At 37.3% G+C, this 23,884-nt stretch overlaps 1 protein-coding gene across 1 annotated transcript in view; it reads right to left on the reverse strand.

The window, feature by feature from the left end:
* Positions 1-23,884, reverse strand: part of MALRD1 (MAM and LDL receptor class A domain containing 1) — an 807,963-nt gene that overhangs the window by 184,922 nt on the left and 599,157 nt on the right. Inside the window, exon 33 of the mRNA XM_035022447.1 lies at positions 15,097-15,254. Coding sequence (XP_034878338.1) covers positions 15,097-15,254 — 158 coding nt within the window. The remainder of the gene's footprint in view (positions 1-15,096; positions 15,255-23,884) is intronic.

The raw sequence follows: 23,884 nt of genomic DNA on the forward strand, positions 1-23,884 counted from the left end.
CAGTCCTTTAAACACATTTACTCTCTCTTTCCTCCCTTCCCTCTTTCCATCACACTTTCTACTTCCAATATTGGACATTTAAAAAAAGTCAGGTGGCCCATCATTTCTTACCTTGCAAACGCCAACTCCTTACCCCAATTCCCTCCTAATAAACCAAGCATCTTTGCCTATCAGAAGCATGAATTGTCCAAGTACTAGGTACATTAAGCTATCAAAGGAAGCCCTGAAGAACCCAATTAGTAATAGCAATTCTCCAGAACTGGGCCACACAACACGGTAATAAAAATGTCCTTCCAAAGGTATAAATATTTCTTCAAGATCTCTCTCCCCTCCCCCTTCTTCCAGGTCTGACTACTCTCTCCCTCCATGAGGCTCCCTTGCCAATCCTCCTAAACACCAAGGACACTCCCAACTCGGGCTGTTGCACTGTTTTGTTTTTTTTTTCTCTCTGTCTGAAATGTTCTCCCATCACGTCCTCCATATTTGCATGGCTCGCTCCCTGGTCCCTTTCAAGTGTTCGCTCAAAGTTTACAATCCCAGTGTGGCCCACTCTGACCATCCCTGGCTCCACCAGTCCTCTTACTAAGCCTCATTGTGTTACACGGTCTTTGCAAAGACTACCCAACTTACTCATCACGTTTCCTGTTTAATGTCTGTCTCACCATGATAGCATAAATCCTATCAGGGCAGGGAATTTGTTTTGTTTATTTAGGTATGCCTAGAATACTGTCATGTATAGAACAGGTGCTCAGTAAACATTTGCTAAAGAATGGAAAAGTTCAAGATTTAAGAACTTTAGGCTTGGAAAGCATCAACTAGAAAGTTGACTTTCTAATCAAAAACTTGGTAGAGGACTAGAGAGAATATCTAACTTGCTAGTCAGTCATGGAAGCAGAATCTCATGTTTCTTGCTGTACAATTTCTACCTTAGCAAATTCATTATTTTATTTGAAAAACAAATGTATCTACTTACAAGAATCAAGATCATGTGGGTACTGCAATGAGAGCTAGCAAAGCTCTTCATCGCTAAGTTTACAAATAATTGCTTGTTCACACTAAAACATCACAACTTTCTGGGTTGGGAGGTCACTGAGTTATAAATAAGCTACAGTGCTTTAAAATTAGGAATTTACCCTAGGTTAAATAGAGGAATGGGTGATTAAAAAACAAACAACAACAAACAAAAGCCAAAAAAAACCTGGAATGATCAGAATTTGAATTGAAGAATAATCTATAGTTCAGCTCTGTTTTTAAAAGTTGAAGAAATATATCACTCTTTTTTTCATTGTCTTTTTCATTTGAGATAGGGGATCAAGAACCCCAGTCTGTTATTTAATATCTCAAAGCAAATGAAGTAAGTTCATTCACACGAAATCATTGTTCAAATTAAAAAGGACTACCCTAAATTGGTTGGTGATTATTTGTGGTATAGGGAGGCATTTCTGGTCATCTTTATCATATTTAAAAAGTGTGAAACTTTGCTTTAGTGTTTAACTTACCTAGCAATAAGAAGGCTGAACGGTGTTATGATCAGGGGCTAGGACCCAGATTCTAATCCTGACAATGCCAATACTAATTGGATATCTTAGGCTAAATTATTTAATCTCTTTAAACTTTGACTTATCCTCTATTAAATAGAAGAAATATTAATATCTACCTGATAAGTCTGTTATTAGGTCTAAATTAAAATAGTGTATATAAAATAAGTACTAACACTAAGTGCATGTCCTTTTTATTATTTATTATTCACATGTCTGCTATTATATATCCTGTTTCATCTATTCTAAAAAAGAGTTCACATATTAGGATGAGTATGTTAATGAGAGTGTTAGCTGGATGATTTCATTATGAAAAATTGACACTCTTTAGTGGGATTTGAAAAAAATGACTTCACAATGTAATTTCAGGTTTTTCAGATTTTTTACAAAAGCATTTCTAGGGTCCTTAGTAAATAAGGGGAATAAGAACCAGAGAGCTTTAGAAATGTTCTAAGTTTCCAGTTATTAGTAACTTTGGAAGCTGGGTCTAGGACACAGGTCTCCTATATTCCAGTCGACTGCCTTTCCTGAACATCACTCGGTTTGCAATAAACATCACAGGCCGTATCAGAGGAGAAAGAGCTGAGAAAAATTACAGCTACTATCCATGTAGAAATTGAAATGGCTGATTTGTATGTAGCTCTACAACATTAACTTCACCTTTTTGGAAAGAGGCAGATTGTTCAGGAGTAATCAGAAATAAAGAACCAACCAAATGTTTCTCAATAGCAGAGTGACCTGGGTAGCATTCAATGTTAGGCTGACACTCACACGTTTTTGTTTTTGTTTTTGTTTTTAAAGATTTTATTTATTTATTTGAGACAGAGAGAATGAGAGAGAGAGAGCACATGGGGGGGGGGGGTCAGAGGGAGAAGCAGGCTCCCTGCCTAGCAGGGAGCCCGATGCGGGACTCGATCCAGGGACTCCAGGATCATGACCTGAGCCGAAAGCAGTTGCTTAACCAACTGAGCCACCCAGGCACCCCCACTCATACGTTTTTATCTCCCACCTGACAATATTGCTGTACAGACTAACTTTAAAATGCTTTCAAAACAAACAGCAAAGAGAAAAACATGGAACTCTGGTCTGATTGAGTTTTCTTTTAGTGTGTTCTGCAAAATTATAAATATGGAGAAAATGGTCTCTGGTTCTGATGGGTAACTGAAAATACATATTTACCTATATCCCTTAAAACTGTTCCACTGCAAAGAAAGGAATAAATTCTGAAACACATCCTCAGAATCACTGGAAAATCGGGAGCACAGCTACCAACATACAAAAATAGTTTTTTAAGGACTTTCTATAAACCATATGGAAACTGTTTGATAAAAATATGTAAAATTGAGAAACTAGCAAACACCTACAGGTGAGACAAAGATGAACAAAAAAATGTTCCCAGCAGAATTCCGGAATAACCCAAAATGATGAAGGGGTATAATGAAGGAGCTGTGCATGTGTCACTAAATTAATCAACAAACTTCCTAAAAAAGTCAGGTCAATCCCTTGTGTTAGAAGCTATTGATTCCAGCATTTGTACTTAGGACATCCAGGGTGGGTAAATATCACTGATGTAGGAGAGATGACACAGAGGAGTTTCCAGGGGGGGGAAAGGGGGGGGGAAAAGTGACTCCAAAAAAAACCTCCCCCCCCCCCCCCCCGCCAATAAAGAAGCTATCAGGGCATCATTAACGTAAGCCCAATGGAAAACACAACTCCTCCTTTACACTTAGAGCAACATAAAACCAGACATTGATCAGAACATGTATTCCCTGCTAGGGGAATGAAATTTCCTCTTAGACTATGGTGCCAGAGAACCAAGAGATGCAAACTTCGAAAATATCTGTGAAGGGATAGCAAGGAAAGATCCGTAAGTTTCTACGTCTGTCTCATAGATTTTTCTAGAAGGAGATAATCAGATAAATTACAGATGGAAATCTCCCTGAGATGAAAAATGATAAAGGCCCATCAAATTGCTGTAGGGATTTATGAACTCCAAGGATAAAAAGAACATTTTACCCACTTCCTAACAGAAAAGAAGAATATGTAAAAATCCTGGAGGAGAAATAATCAGACATCTGTCTTCTGTAAGGCAGGTGGATAATGGATGCTAGGATACATTGCAACAATACTGTCAATTACTTAAGAAAAAATAATTCTGAACCTAGATCAAACTTCTTTTTTAATATGGGTATGTATAACACATTTTTTCAGTCAATCAGGAACTCAAAAAGCTTATCACCCATGCACAATTTCTGAAATGTATGAGCAAAACATGTTGTTAGGGCTGAATGTGCCTACTGCCCCAAGTCCATATGTCGAACCTTAAACCTCAGTACTTTAAAATGTGACTGTATTTGGAGATAGGGCCTCTAAAGAGGTCAGTACATGAAAAGTAGGCCATTAGGATGGGCCTTAATCTAATCTTGCTGGTGTCCTCATAAGAAGAAATTTGGACACAGGAAGAGATACTGGGGATGCACACACAGAGGACACACAATGTGAGGACATGGCAAGAAGGCAAACATTGGCACGTCAAGGAGAGAGGTCTCAAGAATTCAAACCTGCCTGCACCTTGATCTTGGACCACTAACCTCCAGGATTGTGAGAAAATAAATTTCTGCGTATAGGCCACCCAGTCTGTGGTATTTCGTTAATGTAGCCTTAGCAACATAATTTACATATCAAACAAAAAATCCAACATAGCAGATTGCATAGGAATTAATAAAGAGTAGTGAGCAAAGATGACTATAAAACATACATAATTATATAGTATAAACATAAACTTGATAATTACGTGCTAGTGAGGTCTACAGCATTTTTAAGAATATGATTGTCAAGAAAGCAGATAAATTATTTACACCCTGAATCTAAGGTTCCAGCCAACAAGAATAAGCCATAGAGCTGTTTGAGAAGATGAGCTGGGTCAATAAAACTTGCCGAAGTTGTCTTTTATTTGAGGGGTGGGTGGAAGTATGCAATTAATTTTCCGTGATAATGGATAAATATTTTAAACAAAATGATCCTTCCTAAATCTTAATCACAAAAATCTTAGATCACTTAAACAAAGTGATTTATTAAAAACCATGTCCACTTTAGAAAAAGAGACCTAGCAATTAAAATTTACTGTAACTTAGGGGCACCTGGGTGGCTCAGTCGGTTAAGCGTCTGCCTTTGGCTCAGGTCATGATCTCAGGGTCCTGGGATGGAGCCCCATGTTGGACTCCTTGCTCAGCAGGGACCCTGCTTCTCCCTCTGCCTGCCGCTCCCCCTGCTTGTGCTCTATCTCTCTCTCTCTCTCTCAGACAAATAAATAAATAAAATCTTTAAAAAAATTAAAATAAATAAAATTTACTGGAAGTAAGCAAGAATTCAGGAAATCTAATCAACCCAACTAAAGATAGCAGTAACGGGGAAAATAATAAAATAAACAAAAGAAAAATAGAAAACACACAAAAAATAGGTCTATATCATGATGAAACAATAACACATGTGAAAAGGACTAAATTAATTTATAAAAACCAGAAACTCAGATTATGGGAAAAAAATAATCCAGCCATATGCTGTTTAAAACTGACATAACTAAAGCCATATCATGGGATAGTTAAAAATAAAGGCATGGGTAAAATACTAATAAAATTATTTAAAAAATAGAAGAACTTCCATATTAATAACAGAAAAATAAGATTTTGGGAAAAGTATAAAGAGGGACACCTAATATTGATAAAAGTTATGACTCCCCAAGCACATATAACTGTCTTGAATCTTTATACATTCAACAATATGGCTTTGGAATATAAAAGGCTGAGACTAATAAAAACAAACTGTAACTTTTATAATTTCACTGAAAGAATTTAAAATACTATTTTCCTAAATTGACAAATTAAGTTGAGATAACAGTCAGTAAAAATGTAGAGGAATATGATTTAATTTATCTCTGTGTTTCTATCATCTCTCTCTCCATATCTTTTTTTTTTAGGATTTTATTTATGTATTTATTTGACAGAGAGAGACACAGCGAGAGAGGGAACACAAGCAGGGGGAGTGGGAGAGGGAGAAGCAGGCTTCCTGAGGAGCAAGGAGCCCAATGTGGGGCTCGATCCCAGGACCCTGGGACCATGACCTGAGCCGAAGCAGAAGCTTAACGACTGAGCCATCCAGGCACCCCTCCAACTACCTATCTTTGTACGGAAGAAGCAATCATTCTTTCATATATCCATAGAAAATTCACAAATACACATACAAATTCTACATGAGATAACAAAAGTATGTCAAATTAACAGGGAGAAGACACAGTATTGAATCAATGGTGTTGAAAGAACTGGCTTCCTATTTTGGAAAAAAAAAATGAGCTTCTAACCTCTCACCATACATACACAAAATGAATTATAAGTGGCTTAATTAGTTGAATCTAAAAATCAAAATTGTGTAATAACTAAAACAAATGAGGATATTTTGTTATTTTTTTTAAAGATTTTAGTTATTTGAGAGAGAAAGCACATGAGTGGGGGGAGGGGCAGAGGGAGAGGCAGACTCCCCGATGAGCAGGAAGCTGGCTGGAGGGAGGGGTGCATCCAGACCTCAGGATCCTGACCTGAGCTGGAGGCAGAAGGCAGACACTTAACAAACTGAGGCACCCAGGCGCCTCGAGAATATTTTGTTATTTTATGACAGGAAATGGCTTCCTATGCATTAAATCCAGAATATATTAGTAAAATAGAGATTGACAGATTTCACAAAATAAAAATGTGAAAGATGCTTTAACTTTGAATATGTTACATGCTTTTTTTTTTTTTTTAAAGAAGTCCTATTCAGCTTGGGACCCAGACTTCTAAGCAAAGCTGACTTTTGGTTCTTTCTCAAGTGACTTTGCATCTGGCCCATTTGTAGGCAGGTGTAAGAAATGCCTTCTTTTGCAAATTCCCACATCTCTGTCTTAAAACTGTGACTTGATTTTAATTTTTAACAGCATATTTCTTTGACTTCTGGTCCCTTTTCTTTTTCTGTTTTTCTGATATTCTAAAGGCAAAGTCTAATTTGAAGGTCAAATCAGATTAGCTCCTCTCAAGCGTCAACCTTTACATTTCCTGTGGTACTTTCTCATTCTGAGAATTTATCATTTCGTAGCAACTTAAGAGCTGTGTTTTTACCTTCTTACAGTTAACTTTTCTATTATCTACCATGGAAGATACACAGGAGTTACATAGTTTTCTCTACCTGAGCAATTAAAGTATCATTGCTGTGAAGATCTATATGCATGCCTTTGCTAAACTGTTAATACAAGCCCATGATTCTTACTATGTTACGAGTGACATGTGTGTGTTTGACATGCTCTCCTACGTGTAACCCATTGCAGGTCCTACGTGGTGAACTGCCTTGCTGAATGCCTGGCACATTGGATACCACCTTATATTTCTCTTCTATTCAATGAGACCTATCAGATTAAAACACGGGATACTGATATTACATAGGAGTCTGTTCTCAAAAAGGGAGGAAAATGCTAAAAACTACTTTGGTTCATTTTAACTATTGTTCTTGATATCACCGATGCCACACCAGTGTGCGTAACACATTTAGAACTGCTGCCCTGGTATATTACTTTCCGTATTTCTGCTTAAAATAGCACGAAATGCTCAAATTTGGAGTACAATCCAGAATCTTCTGCAAGTCTGTTTAGAGGGCAGAAATTTGCTAAGTATGTTCAACAGCTCCTACCCATATCTCTCTACCTTTTATGCCAGGGGACATTTGCACTAATTATTATTTCCTGTCTTGAACTTTATCTAATGGCATTCTCAAAAGCTGCCTTCATAAACGGGGTGCCATCACTTGTGCAACAATGACCATGAAGTTCAGCATTTAACAGAAATGAGAGAGAATTGGTTAGTCTGGAACATCAGTTAAAATGTTCTTTAAAAAAGGATAAGATTAGGGATGCCTGGGTGGCTCAGTCCGTTAAGTGTCTGCCTTCGGCTCGGGTCATGATCCCAGGGTCCTGGGATCGAGTCCCGCATCGGGCTCCCTGCCCAGCGGGGAGCCTGCTTCTCCCTCTGCCTGCCGATCCCCCTGCTTCTGCACTCTCTCTGACAAATAAATAAAATCTTTTAAAAAATTTAAAAAAAGGATAAGATTATAGATAGAACACTGACGGTGCCTCTCAACAACTTTCATAATAACATATCATAAAAAAGCATTTTAAAATTAAGCCTTAATAGTAAAGAAAATGAATAAAAATCTATAAATTGCCTTAAGCATATGGTATGCAAACCAGTACCTATTTAATTTTGAATACGTATTTTTGTAAATCAACTATATATTAAACTTTTTTGAATACATTTGCTCCCTTTTGGAAACTTTACATTTTTGCTCATTTCTCTTTTTACTCAACATAGGACTGGAAGAATCTCTACCTACAGTCCTAGTGATAACTAGGAAACGGGGTATGTTCTCATCTATGTGGCAACATCTCATGGTAATAACCAGAGCCTTTTGGGCAACTCATTAACATAGGTTATCATTCTGTAAATTATTACTTCACTGCACTGAGTGGTAAGTTAATGCCCTAATCAAATGAATGCAAATCTAAAACACATTTCCTCTATTACTAGTGACTGTATATATACCATATTTCATTGATCTCTTATTCAATTATTTATGATTATCATATTATTATATATGGGTGAATGGGGTAGTTGCTGACTGGTGTATCAGATGCCCTCTCTAGAATATCTTAAAGTACCCAGCCATTGCTGGTGCAGTATGCATTTGCACCACAGCGCCCCCTGGAGGGCCCATGCTCATTCTGCATTTAAGAAAAAAAGGCTAAATCTTTTTTTTTGTCTGCCAAACTTCTTATTCTGAAGTTCAGGAGTCTGGAAGCCCCTATCACAGGAATAAACAGAATTTCTCCTGCATTATTCTGGGGTAGGGGACGCTGAAAGGTCTACTTCTTCTAACGGGGCAGATACAGGTCTAATGACAAACTCAAGAGGATTCCAAAACTGACCAGAGGAAGCCTTAACCAGTTTAACAAAGATGTGGTCTTGGTGGCTCTTATCGTTGAAATGCTCATTCAAAAAGTTAATCATCAAAAGCAGCAGAACAGGGGGCGCCTGGGTGGATCAGGTGGTAAAGTTTCTGCCTTAGACTCAGGTCATGATCTCCTGGTCCTGGGATCCAGCCCTGCATCAGGGGGGAGCCTGCTTCTCCCTCTGCCCTACCCTCTCCCCTCTCCTTCCCCTCCCCCTTCCCATTCCCCTCCCCTTGCGGGCGAGTGCGCTCTCTCTCTCTCTCTCTCTCTCTCTCTCTCTCGTGCGTACTCTCTCTCTTTCTCAAATAAATAAATAAAATCTTTTTTAAAAAAAGCAGAATAAAAGGATTAAATGATAGGTAAAACAAATAGCTTTGGCATCCCCCACAACATCTCACACACACTACACATTTAGGAGGTACATCTGACTATTTACATAACGATTATACCATTTTTTGGTAAAGTTTGCAAACTCCCACCAAATCTATACTGAAAACTATAATATACAGAACAGAGAATATACAAAGCATCTTTTAAAGAATAGCTATTGGTATCACATATGATTTTGAGTAATAGAAATACAGAACATAAAATATGCCATAAAAATAACCTTCTAGTGCTAAGAGGCAGTGGAGCAGAAGCACAGACTGGAGCCAGTGGATCTGGGGACACCCTGGCCTGCCATCTGCCATCTCCTAGCTCTCTGACCTTGAACAAGTTCCTGAAGCTTTCTTGATCTCATTTTCCTCATCTGTCAAAATGTAGATAATGTCAGTATTGTCTCACTGGACTGTGAAGACTACACACACACACACACACACACACACAACTTCAAACAATGAATGGTACATAGTAACCATCTAATACTTTCCTCACTCTTTTTTTGCTCTGCTCTTACTATCTTCCTAGACATTAAAACAAAACAAAATTCACAAACACGGGGCCACAAGAACAACAGTTCCCTGAATGGAACATTTACACGCTAAATTCTAACAGGTTTTAGCAGAAATCATTTGTGTCTAAAACTCAACTCTAAGATAAAGATCATTTCAACACGGTAGGCTGACTGTTCTGAAATATGAACAACACGCTTCTTGAAACCCATTTAGATATATTAATTCATCTGTTATCGCTGAAGGAAGTTTTAGGAAGTAGTTCATTTTTCTTTCCCCCTGAGCAATTAGAAATTTCTGTAAATTACAAAAAAAAATGTTATGAAAAGTATCAATTATAAAAGTTTCCTATTCATTTCCTTTCTGTGACTTTACAAATGAGTCTGGAATAATAAAAGGATATTAGTCATTTTTAAAGATTTTTTTTTTTTATTTGAGAGAGAGAGAGAATGAGAGAGAGCACATGAGAGGGGGGAGGGTCAGAGGGAGAAGCAGATCCCCTGCCGAGCAGGGAGCCTGATGCGGGACTCGATCCCGGGACTCCAGGACCGTGACCTGAGCCGAAGGCAGTTGCTTAACCAACTGAGCCACCCAGGCGCCCAGATATTAGTCATTTTTAAAGAAATTCTCTTTTCCTGTGACAAACTTTACTTCTTTTCATAGACATTAAATAACTCATCTGAGTTGGCTAAATATCAAAACAAGCCAGAAGCTAGGAAGCCGAACTAATGGAACTAAGTAATCTCATGGGAAATTATTTGGTTCACTTAGGGCTCTTTCAGCAATGTGGATCAAAAAGTGACCAGCACCATTTTAAGGAGTGCTTTTAATTTTATATGTAGGTAGGTAATTGAAAGATAGGGGGAAAAAAAAAACTGACCTAGAAAATAAAGTATGTATTAGCATTATTCTTTTATTTCCTGAGCCTTTGAATCAAAGGACACTGATGTCTGTGTGAACATTTTATTATTCTGAATATTATCCATTTACTATTCTGAATATTATTCCTTTATCATCAGGCTTCCATGTTCCTATAAAACACATGCCTTCTTCATGCAGCCTATTACGCCAACTTTGCAGGCTGGGATAAATCTGAATCATTTGGCTTTTTATCCTAAAAATTAATAGGAAAATCATAATTGGTTTTCACCCTGATCTCATTGACGGAACAAGTCTTGTCTGCTTTAGCTTTATATGATGCCCTTCATTAATATACTAATAAAATTAAAGCATGTTTTATTTAGAAAATAGTCTTTTATGCCAGGTGAAGATCTAACTATCCATTATTTGTAGAAATTGCTTTCCAATTTATCCTTAGACTCTACTTTAAGCAAAGCTACATATTCTATGCTCCAGACACCTGGAAATCATCTCTAACTTGCCTCCTTGTTTTACTGCCAGACCTCTGGCCACCTCCCACTCGCCAGTCCCCATTCCTTTCCACAGAGCAGCCAGATAGATCTTTTAAACTTTCAAATGAGATTATATTATTCCACAATACTCTCTGCTATTGACTGAACATGTTCCCCCAAGCTGGATTCATATGCCAAAGTTCCAATTCCCAATGTTTTGGTTTTTGGAGGTGAGGTATTTGGGAGGCAATTAGGTCATGAGGGTAGAGCCCCATGAATGGCTTGAGTGTGTTTATAAGAAGAGACAGGAGAGAGATGATCTCTCTTTCTGTAAGTGAGCACACAGTGAAAAGGCAGCCATCTGCAAACCAGGAAGAGGGTCCACACCAGGAACCAAATTGGTCAGTACCTTAAACTTGGACTTCTCAGGCTCTACAACTGTGAGAAGTAAATTTCCATTGCTTAAGCCACAGTAATCTGTTATAGCAGCCCAAGATGACCCTCTCCAATGACTTTCTGTGGTTCTTAGAATAAAAGCTAATATCCTTGTGTCCCTAAAAGGCCCTACCTATATGACCTGGCTCTTGCTTGTTTCTTCAACATCATCATCCTCTCTCTCTCTCTCACTTATTTTGCTCCAGCTACACTGGCCTTCAAATATCTTATACATTGAGCTTTTACATTAGCTTGTTTTGCCTTCTAAGAGCATTCTTAATCCAGATGTTCACAAGGCAGGCTCCTTCTTTTTTTTTTTTTTTTTTTTTAAGCCTAAATTCAAATGTCATCTTTCTCAAAGACTTTCTTACCATTCGGTATAAAATAAAACTCTCCCAGCAGACCAGGAGTAACTATGTATTATAGAAACCTGTTTTATTTGCTCCAGAGTACTGTATCACAAGTTGAGGTTTTTGTATTTGCATTTTTTTAAATTTGTTTTCTGTCTTCCCCAACTGAAGGGCAAGTTTTTAATAAGTTAATATAAGGAGGACAAATTTAAACTGACTGGAGTTCACTCAAAATTTTTCATTGTGTTACAAGTTATTATCTTGAAAAGATTTGTGTTTTCTTTGGACTGGGTACTTGTATCAGACTGGGCCAAGCTAGAAAATATAAACTACTCTAATGTATTTCAAATAGAGAGACTTTAATGTAGAGCGCTGGTTACAAAGTTTATGGAAGAGATGAGAAATCACCAAGGAAATCATGAAGCATCCCAGAGATTAATCATTATGTATAGGAAAATGGTCTCACCGCTAAAACTAGAGAGCCAAAAGGAGGGAGTAACTGAAACTGAGATGCTGGAAGATGGAGTTTGGCAGGCATACTTGGTGGAGGCAGGGCTTATCTGGAAAAAACTGAGTCAGAAATGAAATGCAGTTAGAAACTCAGCAGAAGAGGGGGGAGAGGGGAGAGGGAGGGAAAAATGGAGGGAAGGCGGTGGAGAGGGAGGCGGAGAGTGGGAGGATGAGGAGAGGGAGAGAGAAAGGGATAGGGGGAGAAGAACGTCTTGTCTAGTCTTCCTGCTCTCAGGTCTTTGGCCAGTGGAAAGTACTGGCCAAACCTATTCAGCAAAGCAGAGAGCAAGGGGGCCTGGGAATTGTAGTTTTCTGGGATACAGAACAAAGCACAGAAGGGCTGGGGATGCATAGCACTGAATACAATTTCATAACATGTGTGCTGACAAGAAAGCATTCTACCACAAACTATAATTTGAAATCTCTCTTAGGAATGCCTTGCTATTTTTATGGCCTCCTAGGCCCTCTACTATAAAACTTCACCATTGGTATTTTGCCATATCTTTTCTAAAGGATTTTTGTAATCAATTTAATAGTTTCAGATTAGAACAACTATGATGCACCATGTGGTCCTGAACCACATACACACACACACACACACACACACAGGATTTTCCAGACCAATAGTTGAGAAAGTGAGACTTGTCCCTTATGTTCATCAGTGACATAAGGATACATTATGAAAACAGTTTCTCTCAGGTTTCTGTAAAAGTTAGGACTTTTCAGTAGCAAGTAACAAAAAGAGAATTTTACTGGCTCAGTCAAGGTAGGATCCAGGACTTAAACAGAACAAATACTATTCTGTTTCTCCCTCTTTCTTTAGTTGGAGTCCTTCCTGTGTTTGCTTCGTTCTCAGACTGTATCCCTCCCCATGTTGGGAAAGATGGCCTCCAATAGCCCAAATCTAGCCCATATCCTTATGATTTGTAAGAAAGACAAATCGTCCTATAATCTGCACCAAATATTGGAGAAGACTATGACTTGGGTCAGCTGTGGAGTTGGTAAAAGAAACCTACAGTGACAGTCAACCCTGTCAAGACAGTTTGGAATGGGGGAAAGTGATTCCTCTACAAAAAGCGGATGTCAGGCTAATTCTCTAGCACTATTTTTCCCAGTAGAACTCTCTGAAGACTGGAGCATAAAAGCATAGCTACACATACTTGCTGCCTTCTGGTTAGAAAAAAACCAATAGTCACCAAAAGCAAGGTATCAAAAATCAAGACATGAGGCCAACATTTATTTTCAAAGTTTACATGTTTCCAGAAACATGGCTCAAAGCAATGGGTGACCGAAGTAGCAGTCTCAGGATGTCACATACCAATGGGGGGGGGGGTGCAAAAATATTCAATCTGACCAACCAGCTGGTGAGTAGCTAAAAGATATAAGGATGCTCTTTTTGAACTGAGGAAGCAACATTTTGTGACAGTGACTGAAATCAACTTGTGTTCTGTTGAAAGGTCTCTTGGCCTCTCCATTGGTATTTTCTTCCATAAGTAACAACCAGGAACTTGTGTTTTCTTCAACTGCAGGAATCTGTGTTTAAAAACATCAGTAGCCTGGTGATGGGTATTAAAGAAGGCATGTATTGAATGGAGCACTGGGTGTTATATGCAAACAATGAATCATGGAACACTACATCAAAAACTAATGATGTAATGTATGGTGATTAACATAACATAATAAAGTAAAATTTTTAAAAAATCAGTAGAAATAATGTATTGTGGAGTCTCTCTAAGGTTAGTGGTTATAAATAACCCTGGATAAAATGGAACATAAGTAATAGGCTAATCTACTGAGTTTTCATATATTGTTTTAAAAACAATGAAAAAAATTCCAAAATTGTCACACGATCTTCATTTACTTGTTGCTAAACTGTTAAAAATGAATCTCTTTCTCTGTTGTTTTTACTGGCTTCCCTTTAGGAAAACAGACATGCATGGAGAATCAGCACAAATTCTCTACTTTCATTGCATGTTTGTATTTTTTCTTGAGGAGCTCTCTTTTCTATCACTGGCTAGAATTGATAAGGCCCTTTTTTCCTTTCTCTCTGTTCCCTATGCTTCTCCTTAGACTTCTTTGTCAGACGGCAGAACACCTGTGAAACCATGCTGGTTAAGCGATGTCAGATTTTTGAAATCAGATTTTTCGTTAATTTTATAATAGAAAAGTTACTAAGCCACGTTGAGTCTCCATTTTTAAATTGTAATATTGGGGAAAATATACTACCTCGTGAGATGAATGGTAGAATTAAAACAGCAGATATGAAGCTTACAATACCCAGCCTGAAAGATAGGAATCACTTAGCAACTGTATTGTTTACAAGGGATGATGTTTGAGACAAAGATTCCAACTGTATTTATTCAAACAACAGGTGGTTGTATAATTACAAAGCAGTAATACCAGGTATTGTGTTCTGATATATAATCTTACAATTAGAAATCAAGATTTCAAGATTGCTTCAGGCTGATTGAAAAGCTTACTGATATTTCATACGACAGAAAGTAGTAAAAATGCAGCAACCTGCTTCTTCAAAGACATTTGCATTTGATGCAGATTCTTAGTCAAAAATGGAGCAGGTAAGTTGTTTTTCGGGTAAGCTGATAGATGCTTAAAATCTTAAATTTCTTTGCCTTTACCTTGATTGGGGAAGAAAATTCTTTTTATCATTATCCCTCCCATCTCATGTCTGCACTTTCCCTATCTGAGTTGTTAGCAGAAGATGCATGTGGAATCTGCCCATCCTCTTTTATCTCTAGATGATCTTTTAAATAGCACACACCATAATTGAGTTCAGGTGGCAGCCGTGAATGAGATAAATCTTGAATGAGATTAAGATGAATGACAGCACTGCTGGCCAAAATCCCACTGTCCCAGAAAGAAATGAGAAATTAATGGAATCAACACTGGTGTTCTGTGATTAAAAAAAAAGAAAAATGTTTAAACACATGCTATGAATATTTCAGTGAAACACTTCCCGCCTCCCTTTTGTACCTTTAATAACCCCATACTCCTGGGGTCAACCATGTAGAACCAGAACCGAACAGTACACATTCCGAGGCTTGCTGGAAAGTACTGGGAAGTAGTGATTCTCGCCATGTGTCCTTCTTTGGGTCCAGATGAGCTGACAGACAGGAAGTGCTGGCCATTCCCTTGAAATAGACAAACACAGCTCTTTCAGTACAACGATCTGTGTCATAGCATGAGGCAGAATCTATTTAAGTCATATGCAAATTGCATGCCTCCCATCCACACACAATTAAACACAACTCGTTTTCTTTCCGTGGAGTCACATATCAATAATGTTTAATTCTTTGGAACAAAAAAAAAAAAAAAAAGAAAAGAAAAAAGAAGAAGAATGTCACTGATTATATGGCTCCCCAAATTCACCTGAGTATGTGACTCTTGCCTAGTGATCAAAAATCTGTACTGACTCTGAAGGTACCTTCCTTTTCTTCTAATTTGCTCAAACCTGTCTGCCTGTTTCAAGTAAGTAAAATATTTTGTATGCTGTGTGTAGAGCAGGGACACGGGGTAGGAGAGGCTGACTGATAGTGTATCTCATTTCCAGTTGCTCTGATTCCCACACTGACCACAGTAGTAGTGAATGGCAGTAAGAGTAAGTGAAATGTAATTCTGAAAGTCACCATGCTGTTTTTTTCTCTGAGCAATAACTTCTATTCTCCTCAACTGCATCAGTATATGAAAGATCTCTCCATTTAAACACAAATGGATCTTTTCTGTAGATATTGTTGTCAAAATTCATCATAGCTACTATCCCCTGCATGGCTTTTACTAGGAAAGAATGAAATACATATATATATGCTTTCTTAGGTTAAATATTTATTTACAGTTTTAATTTTTTTTTTAAAGATTTTATTTATTTATTTGAGACAGAGAGAATGAGAGACAGAGAGCATGAGAGGGAGGAGGGTCAGAGGGAGAAGCAGACTCCCTGCCAAGCAGGGAGCCCGATGCGGGGACTCGATCCCGGGACTCCAGGATCATGACCTGAGCCGAAGGCAGTCGCCCAACCAACTGAGCCACCCAGCGCCCTATTTACAGTTTTAAATCAAAGTATTAAAATATTTTCTAACTAAAGGTATTCTATTTCTCCCCTGTGGCATTTTAGTATTGTTACTGAGATATATGGCTTTAAATCATCAGCTGTGCGTTAATAGTTCAAGAGGCTTCTTTTATGAAGCTTTCCTATTTAAGAGCTTGTTGTCAGGTGAATTTAGTACTCTCTGAGGAATCAGCCCTGAGATCATGACCTGAGCTGAAATTAAGAGTTGGACACCTAACCGACTGAGCCACCAGGCACCCCTGTAAGCAATTTCTTTGTTACAAACTTATTTAGATTATCTATCATGTGAGTTTGGTAGATTGTGTCTTTGAAGGAATTGGTCTACTTAGATTATCAGCTTTGTGGGCATCTAGCTGTACATAATATTTCTCTATTATCCTTTTAGTGCCATGGATAAGTAATAAAGGTTCCTCCTTTTATTTCTGATAATTAGCAATTTGTGTTTTCCTTTCTTTTAGGTTTATATGTCTAGAAGGTCTTCAATTTTATTAATCTTTTCAAAGAACTAGCTTTTCATTTTGATTTTCCCTATGATTTCTTTATTTTTTTTGTAATTTCATGGTTTTAAATTCCAGTTAGTTAACATATAGTGTAATATTAGTTTCAGGAGTAGAATTTAGTGATTTATCACTTACATATAACACCCAGTACTCATCACAGGTGCTCTCCTTAATACACATCACCCAATTAACCCATCTCCCCACCCACCTCCCCTCCAGCAATCCTGTTTGTTCTCTATAGTTTATAGAGTCTCTTACAGTTTGCCTCCCTCTTTGTCCCCTATGCCATGCTCATCTGTTTTGTTTCTTAAATTCCACATGAATGAAATCACATGGTATTTGTCTTTCTCTGACTTATTTTGCTTAACAGAATACACTCTAGCTCCATCCACATTTTGCGAATAGCAAGATACCATTATTTTTTATGGCTGAGTAATATGCCATTGTGTATATATATATATATATATATATATCACATCTTCTTTATCCATTGGATATTTAGGCTTTGGCTATTATTGATAATGCTGCTATAAACATTGGGGTGCATGTGCCCCTTCAAATCTGTATTTTTTTAAATTTATTTATTTGAGAGAGAGAGAGAGTAGTCACAAGCAGGGGGAGGGGCAGAGGGAGAGGGAGAATCCCAGGCAGACTCCCTGCTGAGCACAACCCTGAGATCATGACCCCAGCTGAAATCAAGAGTCAGACACTCAACCAACTGAGCCACCCAGGAGCCCCACTTCAAATCTGTATTGTTATATCCTTTGGGTAAATACGCAGTAGTACAGTTGCTGGGTCGTAGGGTAGTTCTGTTTTTAACTTTCTGAGGAACCTCCATACTGTTTTCCAGAGTGCCTGCACCAGTTTGCTTTCCCACCAATAGTGTAAGTTCCCTTTTCTCTGAATTCTTCCCAACATCTGTTGTTTGCTGTGTTGTTAAACTTAATCATTCTGACAGGTGTGAGGTGATACTGCATTGAGTTTTTATTTGTATTTCCCTGATGATTAGTGATGTTGAGTATCTTTTCATGTGTCTTTTGGCCATCCGGATGTCTTCTTTGGAAAAATGTCTATTCGTGTCTTTGACCCATTTCTTAACTGGATTATTTGTTTTATGATTTCCTGATTTCAATTTTATAAATTACTCTTCCTAGTTTCCTAAGCTGCAAATTATCAGTTTTAGATCTTTCTTCTAATATATGCATTTGTTGCTAAAAAGTTCCCTCTATACACCATTTTCACTGAATCTCACAAATTTTTATAAGTTGTATTTGCTTTTTCATTTAATTCAAAATATTTCAAAATTTCCCTTGAGATTTGGGGTATGTGCACCCCAATGTTTAGAGCAGCAATGTCCACAATAGCCAAACTGTGGAAGAGCAAAGATGTCCATCGACAGATGAATGGGTAAAGAAGATGTGATATATATATATACACACACACACACACACAATGGAATATTATGCAGCCATCAAAAGGAATGAAATCTTGCCATTTGCAACGACATGGATGGAACTGGAGGGTATTATGCTGAGCGAAATAAGTCAATCAGAGAAAGACATATATCATATGATCTCACTGATATGAGGAATTGTTAATCTCAGCAAACAAACTGAGGATTGCTGGAGTGGTGGGGGGTGGGAGGGATGGGGTGGCTGGGTGATAGACACTGGGGAGGCTATATGCTATGGTGAGCACTGTGAATTGTGTAAGACTGTTGAATCACAGAAGTGTACCTCTGAAACAAATAATACATTATATGTTAAAAAAAAAGAAGATAGTAGGAAGGGTAAAATGAAGGGGGGTAAATTGGAGGGCAAGATGAACCATGAGAGACTACGGACTCTGAGAAACAAACAGAGGGTTCTAGAGGGAAGGGGGTTGGGGGGATGGATTAGCCTGGTGATGGGTATTAAAGAGGGCATGTACTGAATGGAGCACAGGGTGTTATACACAAACAATGAATCACGGAAAACTACATCAAAAACTAATGATGTAATGTATGGTGATAAACATAACAATAAAAAAGAGTTAAAAAAAGAGATTTTTTTCTTTGATTCATTATGTTATTTAGAAGTCTACTTATTTAATCTTCAAATATTTTGGAATTTTCCAGTTATATTTCTGTTACTGATTTCTATCTTAATTCCATTATGGTCTGAGAGCACACATTGTAGGATTTTTTTTTAAGTTTATTAAGATGTGTTTTAGGGCTCAAATGTGGACTGTCTTGGTGAATGTTTCATGTGAGCTTGCGAAGAATGTATATTCTGCTGTTGTTGAAGTTCCATAAACGTCACTTATATCCAGCTGATTGATGGTACTGTTCAGTTTAACTATGTCCTTACTGATTTCTGCTTGTTGGCCCTATTACTGACAGGGTTGTTGAAGTCTCCAGCTATAGTAGTGGATTCATCTATTTCTCCTTGCAATGCTATTAGGTTTGCTTTGTGTATTTTGACATTCTGATGTTAGGGGCTTACACATTGAGGGGTGTTTTGTCTTCTTAGAGTAATGACCTTTTTATCATTTTATAATCCCCTCTTTATCCCTGAATATTCTCCTTCCTTTGAAGTCTTCTTTGTCTGAAATTAATGCAGCCACTGCTGCTTTCTTTTGATTAATGTTAACATAGTATATTTTTCTCCATTCTTTCACCTTTTTTTTCCATTTATTCATCCTATTTATGTATTGATTGTATTTATTCTGGAAATGGGTCTGTTACTGACAATACATGGTTCTTTTGTTTTAATCTTCTCTTAGTCTTTTAATTGGTGAATATAGACCAGCAACATTTAAGCTGATTATTGAGATAGGTGGATTAATATTTACCTTATTTGTTATTATTTGCCATTCACTGGTATTGTTCTTCCTTGTTTTTTTTTCTTTCACTCTTTTTCAGACCTTAATTGAGGATTTCACATGATTTCATTTTTCATCATGTCTTAGCACACCAATTACATATACATTTTTGACCTTTTCTAGTGGTTGACAGTGAGTTTGCAATATACACTACCACTAACGCAAGTCCTCTTTAAAATATCACTATACCACTTCATGAATAGTATAAGAAACATACCAGAGTATTTTCCCAGTAAACTCTCCCATCCCTAATCTCTTAGGTCAGTTGTATTTTTGTTTTTTGGTTTTTTTTAGGTCAGTTAGGTTCTAGTAAAATAGTTTCTCTTGAGGGCAGGCTTTGTTCTGGGAAATTTTCAGAAAATGCTATTTTTCCCCTCCACCTGCTGAAAGCAGAGAGGAGTTTCCTCTGATCTTCACTGTGAGAAACTAACAGAGTTCCTGAAATTAAAACTTACAAATGTGTGGGGGACTTCCTAACGCTGAAATCCCCTGGACTATCCCTCCAATTTGTCCACATTGAGCCTACAGCAATTGATCAGTAATAGTTTAGGATGTCCTGCCCCATACTGACTCCTGCAGAGGTTTCTGTTTATGGGCGTCCACTCCAGTAAGTTGTGATTCTGTTTCCACTTGCTTGTCTCCAATCTGAGGGCAGTGGTTTGCCTTGAGACCTCAATTCTCTAAAAAACTTAAAAAGAGTTGTTGATTTTTAGTTTGTTCAGCTTTTTGGTTTTTTGTATTATGAGGAAAGAAATAATGACTTCCAAGCTCCTTACATGCCAGACCAGATACTGAAAAGTGACTTGCATCTATTTTTTTTAATGATTTATTTATTTGAGAGAGAAAGAGCATGCGTGCATACAAGTGAGTGGGGGGGAGGGGCAGAGGGAAAGAATCTCCAGCCGACTCCTCACTGAGTTCGAGCTGGATGTGGGGGCTCAATCTCACAACCCTGAGATCACAACCTGAGACGAAACGAAGAGTCTGACACTTAATTGACTGAGCCACCCAGGTGCCCCTATTTTTTTTTTTTTAAGTTCCTTACTGAAAATATTTCCCTTCACTTAGAACACTTTATATTGGGGCGCCTGGGTGGCTCAGTTGTTGGGCGTCTGCTTTCGGCTCAGGTCATGATCCCGGGGTCCTGGGATCGAGCCCCGCATCGGGCTCCCTGCTCGGCAGGAGGCCTGCTTCTCCCTCTCCCACTCCCCCTGCTTGTGTTCCCTCTCTCGCTATGTCTCTGTCAAATAAATAAATAAAATCTTTTTTTTTTAAAAAAGAACATTTTATATAGTCTAGCAAAATAAAAAAAAAAAATCTTAAGAAAAATAACCAAGGAACATGACATGTGAATGAATGCTGCAAGGTTTTCCTCAATATAAAATAGTAGTGGAAACAACTTGTAGTTTCCTGGCTTGCACCATTGAACTGTTTTCTATCCTCACTGTTTTATGAAATGCATGTACTAGCAAATATTGGATTAGGAAAATTGTGCATAATATTTTAAGTCAGCCACAGAAAAGTTTGCTTTCATATTTCTTTGCAAGGATGACATATGTCTGCTTTCTTATTTGGACTAGGAAGACATGCACATGGCATGTGCAGCCAAGCTATACCTAGACTCCATCCGTCAAATCTACTACAAACTATGGCTTATTCATTAAGAACATACATTCTTTAAATCTATGCTCTCTGATTAAATAAGAACATCTAGGTGTTCCCTCATTTTATTGCCTTTTACACCCCAAGGATTCCCAATGCACTTGGAGTACAATATCAGACAAACTTTACAATGTTATCCTGGTTAAATAAAAAAAATAGCATAGTCCAACTAGCTATAATAATAATGTATATAGTTAAGGTGAAAGCATGGAATCTATTCATACTGTACTGGATGTGAAGAAATAGCCTTGACCTAGTTCCAATAAGGTAAATTAATGTTAAGTATGTTTGTATAAAGCTACTCTCTATATTTCATAGCTCAGCTCTTAAGTAGTATGACATACTTAATGAGAACTAATATACCTCTACCTCCAAAGCAAGTCATGTTCAACTCAGACTTTAAATATACATCTATTCACGCTTTACAGCTAACCTGATGTTGAAAGTCAAACATTTGGAGCAGTGACAAAAGAAGGAATTCTGTCCACTGGCACAAATTTAATCCATTTTAAAAATTAGGAATTCTGATTTAAAACCTTGGATTTTGGTAAATTTATTCCTCTCACTACATAAATACACTAACCCTTCACTAATTCAGATGTTTCTTTTGAATAATTTTAATCATGTAATATTTATTTTTCAAAGGTAGGTTTTAAGTCTGCACAGCAACCTGAATGCAATCTAACCAAATTCTCCAACCTCAGTCATTGCCTATAGGCTCCTCGTGGAACTCTGATCATAGCATCCTCAGGGTCTCAATAATTTCTTTATGGCACTCCAGGTGGGAAGCAATATTTTGTTTTTTTTTTTATTAAGTCCTTAAGTCCAAACAACTTAATACCTATTAAAATACTAACAACATCACGGGCACCCGAAAAACTAATACACACAAATTGAAAAAAACAAACAAACAACTATTCTTAAATGATCACAATTATTTTCCACTGGAGAGTGTATTCATTAGGTACTGCCCAAAGTCTCAAACCTTAAAATCACACTGAACATCACCACCTTCATTACCTATCCCACTTTCGTTTTCCCCAGTACTTACTTTCATCATAGCAACTCCCATAAATCAGCTTAGCAAAGATATGACATCATTGAAAGGAATGTAGAACAATATAATGTTTGCATTTTAGGGCTATATTATGAAACTTAATGTAAAAAGAAAAAAGTAATTCACTGGGGATGATAATAATCCAGCATGTTTCACTGCAGCATATTTATTTCAGCATAAGACAATGTTATGTAAGACTCAACATCAAAGGTAGCAATTCCAATTATTAGTTAGGGGACTCTGGGTGAGCTTTCGAAGTGTACCCCACCTAGCCTCTCCTAATTTGCATATTCGATTTGGTCTTACAACATCCTGCAGTGGAACACAAAAGTCAGAAAGTCAATTCCTGGCTGATGTATTAATGCATGCAAATGTGAACTTTTATCCATTTTAAAATTTAAGAATACAAAACTATGCCTGGAAATTTAGAAGCAACCATTGCAAATTTGGTTTTGGGGGATTTTTAATTCTAGAACTCTAATATATCCAAGCTTGACTTTGTAAGGGGAATAGACTTGTTGCAATGCCATATTTTTTCCTGAGAACCACAAGGGTGAAAAGTTATTTAGCCTTTTGAAATTATTAATAGAAATATATGAATTATCCAGGAACTATGTACTGTACCACAAAGTTATAAAACCATACATTGAATTATATTTTCAGAAATAGACTCATTCTTTATCTAGCAAGCTCAGACTAGACCTACTTTCAAACATATATAAACTTTCAGTTGCTTCATTGAGAACTACCTATTTATATCTAGCAAAATCCTTGGGGAAGGTTAATTAGCTTCCCACACAAAGTTCAGAATTTGTTAAAGCAGATAATAAAGCTTAAAAGTCTCAACTGCCACAACATATTTAGAATTTAATGGTAACTCATTGAACCAGTTGACTTTATTACATGTGACTCTGTGGAATGATCAACCACCTTCATTTCCAATTCTACATTTATTTTCCCCAATCCGTACTTTTCCCAACATTCATGGGACAGATTTTTATAGAAGCGGAATTTTTTGATTGTCGGTTTGATTTTAGACTGCTTTATGGCTTTCTGTTGGCTATTTTAAATTAATTCTTATATATTGTATCAGAATGCCTTCAATTAGGTTTGTAAAACTTTAATACTGCCGGATGCAGTACTCTGGAATGTGGGCATTTACTACATACGTCTGAATGTTACCTCTCCCTACACTCTGCCTCCTAATATTTTCTGTACATTTCAGTGTAATACTTCAATCCTGGTACAGGTTTTAGGATTACAAGTTCTTAAGATTCCTAGGGTACAGATTTTATGTGTCGTATGTTATTACCTACAGTCAGGCACTGGATAGAAGTTTCTCATCAATATTCAATTTTTATCTTAGAAACTCTTTAAAGAATTACACACATTTTCAAAAACTGGAGCCACGTATTGTCAAATAATGTAAATTCAGTATCACTTTGTTCAGATCTCCATTGTTATTTGATGGGAGAGAGCCAAAATATATTAGCCACATTCAGAATCCATCAGTGCGCTTCGTGGACATTCTTTTTCACTGTGGTGTTGGCATGCAGTAGAGACTCTAATTTGTCTTTTAGATGTGATTAGCTACAATCTTGAGTTTTTTTTTTA

Source organism: Mirounga leonina, unplaced genomic scaffold (assembly GCF_011800145.1).
Source record: "Mirounga leonina isolate KUSES-001 unplaced genomic scaffold, KU_Mleo_1.0 Mir_175, whole genome shotgun sequence".
NCBI lineage: Eukaryota > Metazoa > Chordata > Mammalia > Carnivora > Phocidae > Mirounga > Mirounga leonina.